General features: G+C 53.3%; 1 protein-coding gene across 2 annotated transcripts in view; it reads left to right on the forward strand.

The window, feature by feature from the left end:
* TXNRD2 (thioredoxin reductase 2) overlaps window positions 1–15,837 on the forward strand; it is a 48,655-nt gene continuing 32,818 nt past the window's right edge. Inside the window, exons 1-7 of one of the 2 annotated variants that reach the window (XM_082697507.1) lie at window positions 1–168; window positions 3,463–3,528; window positions 10,915–10,971; window positions 11,311–11,452; window positions 12,503–12,577; window positions 14,290–14,368; window positions 14,859–14,921. In XM_082697507.1, coding sequence (XP_082553633.1) covers window positions 45–168; window positions 3,463–3,528; window positions 10,915–10,971; window positions 11,311–11,452; window positions 12,503–12,577; window positions 14,290–14,368; window positions 14,859–14,921 — 606 coding nt within the window. In that variant the 5' untranslated portion in view covers window positions 1–44. Of the gene's footprint in view, window positions 2,167–3,462; window positions 3,529–10,914; window positions 10,972–11,310; window positions 11,453–12,502; window positions 12,578–14,289; window positions 14,369–14,858; window positions 14,922–15,837 lie in introns of both variants that reach the window. The other variant, XM_082697508.1, reaches the window with a different exon arrangement.

The following is a 15,837-nucleotide window of genomic DNA, read 5'->3' on the forward strand; positions in this document are numbered from 1 at the left end:
GACAGCCCCGAGCGCCTAGGAGGCCCCGCGCGGCGACGGCTGCGATGGCGGCTGCGCTGCGGGGAGCCGGCGGGCGCTTCCGGTGGCGGATTCGGGCTGCTGCTGCTGCTGCTGCTGCTGCGGCGGTGGCGGCGGGCGGGGTGCGGGGCGCGGCACGGAGGGCAGCAGGTAGGGCGGGGCGGGGAGGGGGCTTTCTGCACGGACTGGGCAGGGGGTACCCGCCAGAGGTTGTCCACGTGGGGGTGTCCCCGCGAGCAGCAGTTGGCTGGGACAGCAGTCTGCCGGCCTCCACCCACCCCAACCCCCTTTCCAGCTGGGGAAACAGTGGGGGACCCCGCCGGAGGTTCTGTTGGGTAAAATGTTCTGTGCTCGCTTCCCCACCCCTCAGCCCAATATTAACTATAGTCCTGATGATGGTGGGGGCGGCTCCCCTCCTGAGGTAACCAGAGGCCATCACCCGCAGACCCCACTAGTCAGACCTGGCCGCCTCGGTTCCGGAGACCCTAGTGGCCACACCCAGCAGGTGCACAGTCGGCGCACTGCATGGAGTCTTTGAGGGGACCGGGACGCTTGCAAACTGATGGGCAGCAAGCACCGGCTGTCTGCAGAGCTTTGTGGGTGTCCTGGGGTGGGGGACAGTACCTGGCTTGTCCTCCTGGAGCCATCAAGGATCATCAATCAAACCAGGGTCATTTATCAGAGCACCAGGCTCAGGAGGCAGTGCCACGCTCCAGAGCAGGGACTGACTGGGTGCGGGGTCAGCTGCCTAGCCAAGCAGATGGGCTCAGAGCGAGCACAGAACTCCCCAGTGCCAGTCACAGGGCCACCACTTGCCATGGTGACATGGCCAGCCCCACATGTAGTGATGTGCTCCCCACCACATGCCTGCTTGGTAACTGGCCCCCAGACCTTGCCCCTGGATGACTCCCCGTGGGGCACGAGTGTTGAGGGGCCTGAGCAAAGAAGGGATGAGGCCTCCTTCACCAAGATGGTGGCTGTGAGAGGAAGAGTGGCAGGGCGCTTGGCAGCTGTGGAATGGTGCTGACAGTGGATATGGGAAGGCAAAGCTGTGTGCTGCTGTGGCCTTGGGGAGCTTTGGGTCTGTGGAGTCCTAGGAAAAGGGGAGATAATGTTGCCCTTAGGATGGCTTTGCTGGCCCTTGGGACCTTGGCCAAGGTCCCCAGTCTTTGAAAGCATCCTTGGTGCGTGGGTCAGGATAGCAGCTATGCGGTGGGGCCCTCACCCCATTGGATGCAAGTAATAGATGCTGCTGCTGCCATTACAAGTCCAAGGCCTTTCAGGCCACTGTAACCATGGCCTTGTGGCAGAGCACGATGGCCGTGGGGTCAAGCTTTTTTGTTTCCAGCCGGCCATGGCCCTTGGGCAGCAAGGGGAAGGAAGCCCCAAGGCTAGAGCTTACTTAGCTGCAGTGGTCGGGGCCGACAGGGCCTGGGCACAGTGCCAGCCCCCAACAAGCATACACAAGGTCTGATTCTGAGCCCAGCTTTCCATCTGAGAGCAGGGAGGCACATGTGCCATCCCAGGATTGGGGGTGTGGCCCATGCCACTCCAGAACAGGAACCAGAATGACACTATCACTGGTGTCACCTGTCTCCTAACACCTGCTACCAGGAAAGAATGCGCGGTGGGGAGGACAGCACCGGAGGACTCCCAAGGTGGCTCCCCGAGGTGGTCAGCATGCCTGTGGACACCGCAACGCCTCTACTGGCCCTCCCAGAGTATTGCACCATTCACTTGGCCTTGCCAGGCTTGCAGGGAGCAGAAAAGTCCAGGACGATGGGCTCAGAGCGAAAAGAAGACAGGCTTTTCTGGGATTGAGCCCAGAACGTGCAGTGGGGAAGGTGAGGCTGGAAGGCTGCCCCAGGCACTGAAGTGGTATGTCCCCAGGTAGCCCCCTCAGAGCAGCACCTGCTTCATCCGCCTTCCCTGTCCTTAAGGTAGAGTCTTCGTCCAAGTGTTTATCCAACTGTCAGAGCTCCAGGGTATGAGCAGCAGTTGGGGAGGGCAAACCCACAAAGATAAGCTCGGTGGCTTGTTCTGCCCTCTGCTGATAGTAGGCAGAGGGGACAGTGTGGAGCTGGGACAGTTGGAGCCAGGACCTGCTCTGTCAGCAGGAAGGACCAGCATCAGCACCTGCAATGGAAGGTAGGGGTATTGTCCTGGGCAAAAGCTTCGAGTCCCCCCCCACACACACACACACAGCCCAGAGCAGCCAGAATTGAGTGCTCCCTGGGGGAACCTGCAGCTGCTTCTCTCCAACCAGCAGTCTGTCTTCGGTTCTTTGGGCTCATATCAAAGCCACCAGAATAACTGACAAAAGTTGAGGCCTCTTCAGACCCCTCTGGGTTGAATCTGGAATTGGTTCTCCTTCAGACTGGCTGTTTGAACCAAGCTGTGGCTCCATTTGGTCCCATGTTTGCCTGTGTGCACATTTCAGGTGCCCTCAGATGGAGTGGGTACAAAGCCAGGGTGGGCCTGGTGGCAGCAGGCTACCAGCTAAGCATCAGGACACAGCTCCTTTAGCCAGCTCCCCTAGCTTCGTCAGCTGCAAGCCAGGGCCGCCTCTAGGCTGGAGTTCCTGTGTTCTTGCAAGATCTCAAGTCCCCCCTACAGGGAGTGGACCGGTGCTTGGTGCTGGGTATCTCAGTCATGGGCTCTGACTGACAGGCCACACCTAAGGACACACCTGCTCCTCCCCTACCTGCCCCTCCCCCCGCCTCCCTTCCTCACCCCCTCCTCCTTTCTGGCTGTCCCTTGCCTGCCTTCCCTGCCAGCAGTTTGCTGAAGAGAGACAGAGAAAGTGTTCTGCAGGGCAGCAAAGATGTGAGCCAGCCTCTGTGCTGGGTGTGGGAGTGCCTTGCCTCCAAGGTGACATCGTGGGGACCCCAAAAGGCATTTCAGAGTCCCTTCTATCCCAGGGCTCACAGTGCGCCAGGCACTTTGAGAGGCCGGGGTGTGCTGCCCAATGCAGAGACTGCTTTTAATTTTTCCTCATGTAGAACAAAAGGTGACTGTTGGAACTGAAAGACAGACTCAAGGAAAGTGTAGACAGACTCAAGGAAAGTGTTTTAATCCACGTCTGGCTTAGAATATTCAGCGAATTTTAAGTTCAGAGCCATTCTGCCACTTAAATTACCTTCTTCTTGACCTGATTGTTGCTGCAAAGGTGGTGATGCTCCCTGGGCCAACCTCACCTGCCGTTGCTTAGTTTCAGGATTCGCGACGGTGATGGATACTGAGGTTGCCTTCTGCCCGGATGTGGGATGCACTGTCACCCCAGACCGCCATGGGCTGCGGGCTTTGCTCCAACGACATGGATCCCATACCACATTTAACCGGGCAGAACTGCTTACCCTTTGGAAATCATGCAGCACCTTGTGGGATCCGTGCCCCAGACTTGTCCTGGCCCTTCCTCTCACCTCTCCCCCCTTTCCTCCGCAGGCAGGCAGAATTATGATCTTCTGGTGATTGGCGGGGGATCTGGCGGCCTGGCCTGTGCCAAGGAAGGTATGTGTCCTGTGCCCTGCTCTTGCCGGCGTGGCAGGGCCCCCCCACCCCCAAGAGGGCTGTACTGTTCTCGAAGCTGGGTGGAGATGCACCCTGAGTGGCTTTGTGGAGGGCATTATCTCTGTAGCTGGGGTCCTACATCCTGCCAGAGTCATCCCAGGAGCCTTGTCAGTCCCTCCTCCCTGCCATTCCACAGTGTCTGTGCAGTACCCAGTAGGCAGGAGGGTAGCCTGGGTCTTAGCCAGCTCTCCTGGGCTCCAGTCCCGGGCCATGTGGGATCTGCCCCCACCCATCTGACATGTCTCCCACCGCCCACACCTTGCTCCCTTGTGCTACTCTAGCCACTCGGCACCTCGGTGTTTTGCAGATGCTTCCTGAAGGTCTTTCTGGCCTTGCTCCATGCCCTGGCTGTCTGCCTGGCCTGGTCTTCTTCTCTTTGCCTGCCTGGTTAGCTCCACTCACCTTCCTTCAGCCTTTGCTGCTGAGACGGTCCTACTTAGAATGACAGCCTCACCATCTGGTCCCCGTCCCCAGCTCCACTGTCCTCATTCTTGGCCCCCAGCATGTCCCACAGAGATCCCGGTTTGTCCTGCTGTCTGTGTCTTACTCTCTCTCCCGGGCACCCAGATGGGCCTGGGCACCCTGGGGTGCTCAGTGAAGATGGGTTGAATGAAAGGGCTGGCCCCAGAGGCGTCCGGAAACCATACGTTGCAGTTTGCCACTAATCTGGGTGGGGAACAGACCCAGCATTTCACTGTGGGGCTCTGCACTCTGCTGGAGGAGTGCCTGGCTGTCTGCTTGCCTGTCCAAATGATAAGGAGACAGATGTGGGTGAGGGAGGGGGGAAGCCAGGGGAGAAACAGGGCTGCAACAAGAGGGAGTTGAGCAGGTACCCTGACCATGAAAGGACAGCCCTCTGACGTTTCCCTTCTTTCTTTCTCTCCTTCCTTTCTTTTTAAAAGATTTTATTTATTAATTTGACAAACAGATCACAAGTAGGCAGAGAGGGAGGCGGGGGTGGGGGGAAGCAGGCTCCCCACTGAGCTGGGACCTGATGCGGGGCTTGATCCCAGGACCCTGAGGTCATGACCTGAGCCAAAGGCAGAGGCTTAACCCACTGAGCCTCCCAGGCACCCCATTTATTTATTTTTGTTAAAGGTTGTATTTATTTGACACAGACACAGCGAGAGAGGGAACACAAGCAGGGGGAGTGGAAGAGGGAGAAGGAGGATTTCCTCTGAGCTGGGAGCCCAGGACCCAACGATCATGACCTGAGCCAAAGGCGATGCTTAACTGAGCCACCTGGGCACCCCAGATCCTGGGTTTTTAGAATCATGGCTAGTCGGCATAAAGGAAATTTGCTGTGCACTACTCTTCTCCAAGGGGCAAAGGAGAGTGCTGGCCTGTGTCAGAGGGGAGGAAACTGGGAAGTCTCCCAGCTGAGATGGGAGCCCACAGAGGGACACGAGTCCTCATCCCACTGGACCACAGAGCCACCGCAAGAAACAGTGTCTAGACAGCCAGTTGTCCCAGCGATGTCCCTTACAGCAGAAGAAAGCCCTGGATGTTGTGTCCGCACCAGTGTCTTACCTGCAGAGGCCCATCTCCCTTCACCTGCCACGGTTCCTAGGTCTGTCTTTGCTTTTTGGAACAGCGACATTCTCCTTGTGGATCATCACCCTTTTCTATAGCATTATTGAGCTATAATTGACATAAAACAAACCAGACATGTTTAAAGCGGACGACTTGCTATACGCTTTGACATAGGCACACACCTGTGGAACCAAGCACCACAATCACACTGGCAAAGGTAGCCATCACCCCCATATTCACTTGCTGGGGCAGCTCTGGAGGCTGGAAGTCTGAGATGACAGTGCCGGCAGGATTGTTTCTTCTGAGCCCTCCGTCCTTGGCTTGCAGATGGCCATCACTTCCAGGGTCCTCACATGGTCTTCCGTCTGCATGTCTATGCCCCGATCTCCTCTCTTTATGCTCCCCAGTCAGATTGGAATAGGGCCCGCCTATATGGTCACAGTCTAATTTAATCCCCTCTATCAAGACCCTGTCCGCAAATAGGGTCACATTCTGAGGTTCTGGGGAAGAATTTGGAGGGGACATGACTTAGCTCCTAACAAACCTCAAAGTTTCCTCAAACCTTGGGAGCCCCTTCCTGTTCCCCACTCCCTGCTGCATCCCCAGACAGCCAATAATCTGCTTTCTCTCACTGCAGACTAGTTTGCATTTTCTAAAATTTTGCATAAATGAAACCATGTCATATGTGTTCTTCTCTGGCTTTTTTCATGAAGCCTAACTGTTTTTGAGATTCGTTGGTGATGCTGTGTGTGTCCGGGGCTCATTCCCTTCTATCACTGATCTGCATTCTGTCATACACATACACCATGTTTTGTCTGTTCACGTACACGGGCAGGAGGACGTTTGGGTTGTTGGCACTTTGGGGCTACTGTGAACGGTGCTGCTGTGAACATTTGTGGTTGTGTGTTTGCGTGGATGCGTGTTTTCAGTTCTCTTGGATAAATACCTAAAAGTAGAGCTGCTAGGTTGTGTAGTATATTTCTTCTTTAGGTATTTTTTTTCATATATTTCTACAGCCTTTTGTAGTTTTCAACTTAAAGCTTTTGTCAGATTTGTCCCTAATGTGTTTCATATGTTTCCAAATAGCTTTTTTTAAAAAAGATTTTATTTATTTATTGGACAGAGAGACACAGTGAGAGAGGGAGCACAAGCAGGGGGAGAGGGAGAGGGAGAAGCAGGCTCCCCGCCGAGCAGGGAATCCGATGCGGCGCTTGATCCCAGGATCCTGGAATCATGACCTGAGCCGAAGGCAGACGCCTAGCAACTGAGCCACCCAGGTGCCCCTCTAATATCATTTTTTGAGATTAAGTCACATACCATACTATCCATTCATGTAATGTGCATAATTCAGTCATTTTTAGTATATTCACAGAGTTGTAAAACTACCATATCAGTTGTAGACATTCTTATCACTCCCCAAAACTGCTCTGTACCCCGTAGCATCCACTTCTCAGCCCCTCTACCCCTCAGCCCCAGGCAACTACTAATCTGATTTCTTTTTCTATGGGTTTGCCTATTCTGGACATTTCATACAAATAGGTGGTCTTAGCGTGCTGTTTTTAGCATTCGTCCACAACAGAGTGTATGCTGGCACTTTTTTTTAATGGCTGAATATCATTCCATTGCATGGACATACCACATTTTATTATCCACTTGGCCATTGATGGACATTTAGTTGTTTTCACTTTTGGGAATTTTATATTCCCACCAGCACTGTCGGAGGATTCGAATTGGCCCCTATCTCATGCTCCCCCACTGGGGCCAGCCAGGTGCCCCAGCTTTGCCCATTTTGAAATTGGGTTATTTGTGTTTTCATGACTGCTCCATGAGTTCATATACATATGTTCCATATTCTTACATAATAGTCTGGATACTAGACCCTTCTCAGACATGTGATTTGCAAATACTTTCTTCCATTCCTTTGATTATCTTTTTACTTTCTTGACGGTGTTCTTTGCAGCACAAGCATTTTTTTATTTTGATTAAAGTCCAGTTTACCTGTTGTCTTTTTGCCATGTTTTTGGTATCTGAGAAGCAGTTGTCTAATACAAGCTCACAAAGATGTATACCTGTGTCTCCTCCTAAGACTTTTCCAGTTTCAGCCCTGACACTTGGGCCTCTAGTCCATCTCGGGTTCACGTAACAAATATGGTGCTAGGTAGTTGCCTGGGGGTTTGCTGAAGGCATCTTGAACTCTTCACGGTCTACCTGCAAATGATATGGTCCAATGCACGTATAGTACGAGAACCTTGCGATGGCTGCTTGTTTGCACATCTCCCTTCCCAGCCTTTATCCCATGTGGCCATACGTCTTACTTTGACATGTTATGAGGTTCATAACCCATTGTTATATTTTGTCTAAACAGTTACCTTCTAGAAAGATTAACGAGAAGTCACCATTTCTGGTGCCCTTTCCTGTGTATAGATCTGAGTTGCTGTCTGGCATGATTTTTCTTCTACCCTGAGGATGTCCATGAACATTTCTTGTATGATGGCTCTAAGAATAATGGATTCTTTCAGCTTTTGTATGTCTGAGGACATCTTTATCTTGCCTTTATTTTTTAAAAGATTTTATTGATTTATTTGACAGAGATCACAAGTAAGTAGAGAGGCAGGCAGAGGGGGTGGGGAGCAGGCTCCCTGCTGAGCAGAAAGGCCCCATGTGGGGCTCGATCCCAAGCTTCTGAGATCATGACCTGAGCTGAAGGCAGAGGGTTTAACCCACTGAGCCATCCAGGTGCCCCTGCCTTTATTTTTTAAAGGTATTTTCTTGGTGAGGCAGGTGTGTGGGCAGCACCTGGATGGCTCAGTCGGTTAAGCATCCGACTCTTGATTTCAGCTCAGGTCATGATCTAAGGGTCGTGATCTCAGGGCACTGCGTGGGGCTGTGCACTGAGTATGGCTTCTGCTTAGGATTCTCTCCCTCTCCCTCTGCCCCTCCCCCTGCTCAAGCATGGTGTCTCTCTCTCTTTCAAATAAATAAAAATCTTTAAAAAATACATATATTCTCTAGCTGGAAAATTCAAGGTAGACAGTTTTTCTTAGTTTCTTTTAGTACTTTAGAGATGTTGCTGTCCTGGCTTCTCACTACGTTGTTTCCCGTGTCATCTGCTGCCCTTTTTATCTCTGTACCTTTGTCATGTGTCTCTTTGTCTTAGGTGGTTTCCAGGATTTTCTCTTTTCATTGGCTTTGAGTGGTTTTTAAAAAATACTTTATGTACTTATTTGACAGAGAGCGAGATCACAAGTAAGCAAAGAGGCAGGCAGAGAGAGAGGGGGAAGCAGGCTGAGCAGAGAGCCCGATGCGGGGCTTGAACCCAGGACCCTGGCATCATGACCCGAGCTAAAGGCAGAGGCTTAACCCACTGAGCCACCCAGGTGCCGGTTTTGAGTGATTTAAAGAGGGTGCAACCTTGGTGTAGTTCTTTTTTTTTTTTTAACCTTGGTGTAGTTCTTAATTATTTTTCTGCTAGAGTTGACTGAGTTTTCTGGGTCTGTGGGTTGATCATTCTCATCAAGTTGTGAGAATTTTCAACCATTATTTCTTCAGGGAATTTTCCCGTCCTTCCTCTTTTCCTTCGCTTTTGGAGACATCAATCACACATATGTAGGCTACTCAAAGTTTCCCTTCAGCTCTTGGACATTCTCTTCATTTTGAAGAGTTTCTATTCCCGTGTTTCCAAATTCACTAATAAAAGATTCTGCGAGGTCTAATCTACCATTAATCCTATGTGATATATTTTTTCATCTCTTGTAATTTCATATCTAAAGATTTGACTTGGGTCCTTTCTTGTATCTTCCATGGTGCTCCTGAACTTTTCGAACATGTGGGATACAGTGACAATACTTGTTTTACTTCTTTTCTGCTAAATCTGTGTCAGTTCTTGGCCAGTTTCTGTTGACTGATTATTTCTCCCTTGGGTCTTATCTTTTCCCACTCCTCTGCATGCCTGGTCATTTTTTATTGATTTCCAGATACTTTGGACTTTCTCTTCCTGGCTTCTGGATATTTTTAGATTCCTAGATACATTTTCGAGCATGTTCTGGGATGCAGGGAAAAGAGTTTGATCCTTTTGCGTCTTCCACTTAAGATTTGTTCAGTGGGTCTGGAGCTGGGCCCAGTTGTTCTCAGTGACTAGGGTCTGACCTTAGTACTTACCCTGCTCTCCAGAAATTATGTGTTTTCTCCAGTCTGGCTTCTGGGAACAGGCACTACTTCCTGCCCTGTGTGAGTACTTTGTCCTCTAGTCTTTCTGAATGGTTCTTTCCGGGCCACTGTAGTTCCCTCATGTACATGTACCGATCAGCTATCTGGGGTTCTGGACAGCTTTCTCCTCTCTGGTCCTCCATGCCTGGAGCTCTGGCTGCCTCGGTCTCCCCAGTCTCCCAGCCCTCTCCTCAGCCAGGGAGTCTAGTGGACTCTGCCTGGGCCTCCTCCCCATGCTGCATCACCGTATTTATTTCCCATCATCCAAGAATCACTCTCCTTAGTCTTCTGATGTTCAGTTTCTTGAAAGCATTATTTTATGTATTTCTTCTGGATCTTTGGTTGTCTCGGATGCAAGGATAAATCTAGTCCCTGATGCTCCATTGTAGTCAGCTGTGGAAGACAGACCTTGGCATGTGTGAAGAGTCCCCTTGGCTGGATTTTTTCTTTAAGATTTTATTTATCTGATGGAGAGATAGAGAGTACAGGTATGCAGAGTGGTAGGCAGAGGGAGAGGGAGAAGCAGGCTTCCCGCCGAGCAGGGAGCCCGATGGAGGGCTCCATCCCAGGACCCTGGGATCATGACCTGAGCCAAAGGCAGATGCCTAACCGACTGAGCCACCCAGGTACTCCCTTGGCTGGAGTTTTTAAAGCAATCACTGCAGTCCCATTATTGGTCAGTCAAATGAAATGGGTTTTTATGTGAAGGCTTCTAAAACTTTGTTCTGCTCTTGGTCGATGACTATGGATCAAGAGGGTTCTGTAGTTTGTCCAACATTCATGGGTCACGAAGTTTAAGTCAGGCATGCCCTTGGGGGCAGTCAAGTCCAGAGCCCAGGTTCACAGTGCAGCTCCCCAAGCAAGCCAAGGGCAAGCCCCACGATTAACCCAGGCTAATTGGTGACAGGGTTAGCACCTGGGACTCGTGGCCCTGGGAGGAACCTGGTGGCAGCCAGTGGGGGAGGCCAGAAGACTCCAGGCAGGAGGTGCAGTTTGGCACCCAGATCTCCCTCCCCCTTTGGAAGTTGGCTGACTCTGTATGTGCCATTTGACTTCAGAACTTTCAATTCCTCACCCTGAGAATGAGGCAGCAAATACCCACAAGAGTAGATCTTGGGTGGGAGCCCCCCCCCGATGTCTGGTGGGGACCAGAGGAGGTGAGCGAGTCCACTGGGAGGGCTTGGGGAGAGAGCCAGGGGAAACTCTGAGTCTGGGGCCTCTCTCGGTGCGTGGGTGCCCTGTGATGCCTGCTAGTGTGCACCAGGTGGGCACTGCGCTCCTGCGGAATGTCTGGGCTGGACCCGGCTGTGGCAGGAGGTAAGGGAGGGCCGGGCCCAGTGCTGCGGTAGTGGGCTTATGAAGGAGGGAGGGTGTCCCACTAGGTCCTGGCGCTGTGGTGGGTGGGATGAAGGCTGCAGTCAAGAAGAGCCCCACGGGGTCTCACCGTGGACAGCACAGCCACGTGGCAGCACACAGCGGGGGAGGCCGGGCGCAGAGTTGGTAGGAGGCTCCTTCCTTGCCTTCGTCTGGTCCTCAGCCCCAGCCCCAAAGCAGCTCCCCACCCTCCCGCTTCTCTTGTCGTTCCAGCTGCTCAGCTGGGAAAGAAGGTGGCCGTGGTAGACTACGTGGAGCCTTCCCCCCGAGGTAGGTAGCCCCGGAAGGGAGCCGTCTGTCCTGGGGGAGCAGGAGGATGGGGTCCTGGTTTACCTATGGGGGTGGCAGCTGAACCCGGAACGCTTCGCCACCATTGCCTGGGATCTCTGGCCAGTGTCCTCCTTGGCAAGTCAGCTGCCCTTACTTTAAAGTCTTCCGATTTAAAGACCACTCTGACTATAGTCATGGAGACTAAATTTCGAGGGCAGGGTTCACCCGGAGCGCGCTTGAGTTACAACAGCTAAAAGGACTCTTACCCGGCTGGAGAGGAGCAGGAGAGCCTTCCAGACCCCGAATGTGAATCTAAGTAGGGTCTTCCCAACCTTCCAGGTACCAGGTGGGGCCTCGGTGGCACGTGCGTGAATGTTGGCTGCATCCCTAAGAAGCTGATGCACCAGGCGGCGCTGCTAGGGGGCATGGTCCGAGATGCCCCCCACTATGGCTGGGCCCTCCAGCCGGTCCCGCATGACTGGTGAGGAGCCCTGCCCATTCCCCTCACTTCTGTGCTCCTGGGGTGGGGGAAGAGGGTGGGGGAGGAGGTTTGCTGCCCCCCTTAACCCTCATGGAAGTCAGCTACCAGACAGGAACACTAACCAAGGGGCGACCCCCTTCCCCACATTTCGAAAAGTCTGGAGGCACTTTGGCTATCACTGCTGATCGGGGGCTGCTGTGTCTCCCGGGATGCTTTTAAAGGTCCTGTGCACATAGGACACCCTCACAAGGGATGGTCCAGGCCCAGGGGCCACTAGTGTGCAGCGAGAAATTGATGGAGCTTCCGCAGGTGGCACCAGGTCTGCTCCAAGTTGCACACAGGCCCCTCAGTGGTGCTCAGATGACTGAGACTCAGGGCCACTGATGTGTCCCGATGGAGGTGCCCAAACGGGGCCCAAGGCCCCCGTTTTCCTTGAGGCCCAAGGCCCATAGGCCCAGACCCAGGACAGAGACAGTGGCTGTGGGCATAGATGTCATGTTTTCCACCTTTATTTTTATTTTTTTATTTTTTATTTTTTTTTAAAGATTTTATTTATTTATTTGAGGGAGAGACAGTGAGAGAGAACATGAGCAAGGAGAAGGTCAGAGAGAGAAGCAGACTCCCCGTGGAGCTGGGAGCCCGATGCGGGACTCGATCCCAGGACTCTGGGATCATGACCTGAGCCGAAGGCAGTCGTCCAACCAACTGAGCCACCCAGGCATCCCTATTTTTATTTTTTTGTTTGAAGATTTTATATGTTAGAGAGAGAGCATGAGAGGGGAAAGGTCAGAGGGAGAAGCAGACTGACCGCTGAGCAGGGAGTCTGATGCAGGACTCGATCCCAGGACTCCAGGATCATAACCTGGGCCAAAGGCAGTCACTTCTCCAATATCCAGCTGAACCACCCAGGTACCCAACGTTTCTCCACCTTTAGAATCAGCTTGTTTCTCGGGATTTGCATCTCCTCGCTGTTTGCCTCTCCTCATGTGTTGTGGGACTCAGCAGTTTGTGCTCCTGTGGCGGTTTCTGACCTGTCCTGTGTGTTCCTAGGGCGACAATGGCCGAGGCCGTGCAGAACCATGTCAAGTCTCTGAACTGGGGGCACCGGGTCCAGCTGCAGGATAGGTACTGAGGCCTTGGCCAGCCCTCCCACCCTCTCTGGGGATCTTTCCTTCCTTTGTGGGCACTCTCTCGCCAGAGGCCCGGCAGTGACAAGACAAGAAGTCCCTGCCCGTGGGGTGGGATGTATGCGTGCAGGGCGGATGGGGCCAGGGCCCTGGGAATGAAAGGCCGGCCTGTAAACTGGCACCAGCAGAGCCTGGAGTAGCGGGGGTGGTGGTGGTGGTGAGGGGCATGTTGGCAGGACAGCCGGAGCCTGGGTCTACACCAGGGAGGAGGCATGCTTGGGGCTGGCGCTCCAGAGTCCAAAGGCCGGAGAGTGGGGGCGCAGAGAGGGCCATCCTGGTGGCCGACGCCTTCCTCGAGGCAGGTGACCTTTCTTCTGGCAGGATCGACCACAGTGAGGTGGAAAGAGCCCAGTGAGCCCCACGTTGCTGTTGCAAAGAGAATACCCAGCCAGCATACTCTGAACCCCACACCTCACCACGTCCAACGTGATCATTCTGGCCTGAAATGGCCGGTTCCCATCAGCCCTCTGGGCTCCCCCAGCCCCGATGCCAATGGTTCCTTCCACCAAAGTGTCTCCCCAAGGAGCTGCTGCCAGAAGGAGAGGTGCCCCATGCTGCACTCGGCTCTGGCCAGGCTTGGCTCCCAGTCCTATAGCTCTGCCCTTTGCCTGTGCAGGTCATGGAGGGGACAGTGTGACCTCTGAGGTCTGGTGGCTTTCATGTGAGCACTATGCGCTGGGCTCCAAGGAGTCTTCCTGGGGCTATGCAGTAGGCAGCCATTTTGTGCCCATGAAGCCCAGGACAGCTGAGTGGGGGAAGTGGCCCACCTGCCCATCCCGGCCATCCCCCGCCACCTCAGGGAGCTAAGCTGCATCCTACCACTTTTTCTCTGTGTGGGGCTCAGTATTCCCCAGGGAACTTTGTTGGAAGCACAGGGTTCTGCCATGCTTCCTGCTGGCCCCAGGCAGCTCCCAGGCAAGTGCCAGGCAGGCCCCAGCCCACCTTCTGAGGTGCCCACAGAAGGAAGCCAGTAACAGTGTGGCTGTTACTGGGCCATGGGGGTAAGTGAGGGCTTGGTTCTTACAGCCCAGGCGGCAAATGGAGTCACAGGGCACGACTGTGGGGAGGACGTACAGTCGAGGTGGGGAAGCCTTACCAAAGGCGCCAAGAACCCACCATATGGAGTGGCCTTCATTATTAGGAGGTGTGGATCGTTTCTGCACACCACGTACCTGACTAGCATTCTGTCCTCGTCATACCTGTTTTCCAGCCTTACTATCCCCTAAAGGCAGGGGGTGATGCCTATCTGGTGGGCACCATCCCATGTCTGCCCAGAAGTTGGTCGTTTGGGTGGCGGGGGTCACTGGGAGGGAGGGCCTCTGCTCCCTACTAGAATGTGTCCAGGTGACAAGGCTAGACTCTGGGGAAGCCTAGCCATGTCTGTCATCACACGCCGGGGCTGTACTTGGGCTCTTGGGGCCATCCCAAGCTGGCTTCTGTCCTGGCAGTTCCAGGGATCCATGGCCCTCCTCCCCCTGCACACTTCCCAGTGCCGCTCTCCACTCACCTCTTGCCCTGGCCTGGGCAGGGGACGGGGGCTGTGGGCCCCGAGCTCGCCTTTTAACCATCTGCTCCCTCTCTGGTCCCATCGGTGATGCCTAATTTGCAGAGGAAATATTTAACAGTCTTTTTTTTTTTTAAATTTTGCAGAAAAGTCACGTACTTTAACATCAAGGCCAGCTTTGTCGACGCGCACACGGTTTGCGGTGTCTCAAAAGGCGGGAAAGAGGTGAGAGCCTGGCTCTCCCGAGTGGCTCTGCTCGGGTGGTGTTGACCCTTCCAAGCACTCCAGCGTTGTTTGACCTCAGTGCTGTTCTCAGTAATGAGCACGGCAGGAATTGACCACAGATCCCTCTGAGGCTGGTTATGATGCTTTATGGATGGTGAGATGCATCACCAAGAGGCACATAGTGCCCAGCTGCCTGCTGCGCCAGGGCGATCAGACCCTTGCGGAGTTTTGCAGGGGTTGGAGGCGATGAGATACCTGCAGGGTGCCATGTAAGCTGCAGGGTGCTTGGAGTTAGAATGTCTCCCTGCCCTCTCCTGCTGGACTCCCTCCTGGCTGGAGGACGCTGGACAGGCTCCCAGCTCCGAGGGACCCCTGAGCTGTTGGCCCCAGGGTGCACACTGCAAGGCAGGGGCTGTCATTAGAAAGCATGCATCTCTGCCGGCAGCCTCTGCAGACCTGCCTGACCACAGCTTCCTCCGTTTATTCTCAGACTCTGCTTTCGGCTGAGCATATCATCATTGCTACCGGAGGGCGGCCGAGGTACCCGACCCACGTGAGTCTCCCCAGCACACAGCCTTACCTTGCACCCTGGGCACGTTCACGGTCTCCCGGCTCACGTTTCCCACACCAGTGGCACCCCCTACTCTTTCTTTTCTTTTTTTTTTTTTTAATCAGCATACTCTTTCTTTTCTTTTAAAAAAAAAATAATTTTTTTTTCTTTATTCACTCTGGTCACCTTCTCATGCTCTCTCAATTCCGTTCTATGGACGCAGGCCAACAGGGACTCCCACATCCCCCCACTCTTCACATGTCTCTGGGACACCCCTGCTTCTGGTCTCCTTTATCTCTCTTTGCCGATTCTTCCTTTTCTCCTCAGCGTCAGGGTGTTGGAACATCTAGGACTCAAGCCTCTCCTTCCTGCCCCCACTCTACATCATGACATAAGATTCTCCTACCATAAAATGCACCTTTGAAAGGGTATGATTCAGGGGCTTTTGGTTAATTCACAGAGTTGTGCAACCATCAGTCTCTACTACCTCAATACAGAACATTTTCATGCCCCTGATGAAATCCTGTCCCGTGAATGGTCACTGATGTTCCTGGCTCCCCAGCCCCTGGCAACCACTAGTCTGGTTTCCGTCTCTGTGTAGATTTGCCCATTCTGGGCACTTCACATAAATGAAATCAGACAACATGTGGCCTTTGTGCCTGGCTTTCTGCACTCAGCAGAAGGTTCATCCATGTGGTAGCCTGGGTCAGACCTTCATTCCTTTCTATGCCTGAATAACGAGCCATTGTGTGGCTGGACCATAATTTTGTTTGTCCACTTGTCCGTTGATGGACATCCGAGTTGTTTGCACTTTGAGCTGTTGTGAATAACGCTGCTGTGAACAAGTTTTTTCATGGACTGAAGTTTGCACTTCTCTTAGCTCTAGACCTAGGAACAGAGTTGATGTGTCATATGGTAA

The sequence above is a fragment of the Mustela nivalis genome (assembly GCF_964662115.1).
Source record: "Mustela nivalis genome assembly, chromosome: 14".
Lineage (NCBI taxonomy): Eukaryota > Metazoa > Chordata > Mammalia > Carnivora > Mustelidae > Mustela > Mustela nivalis.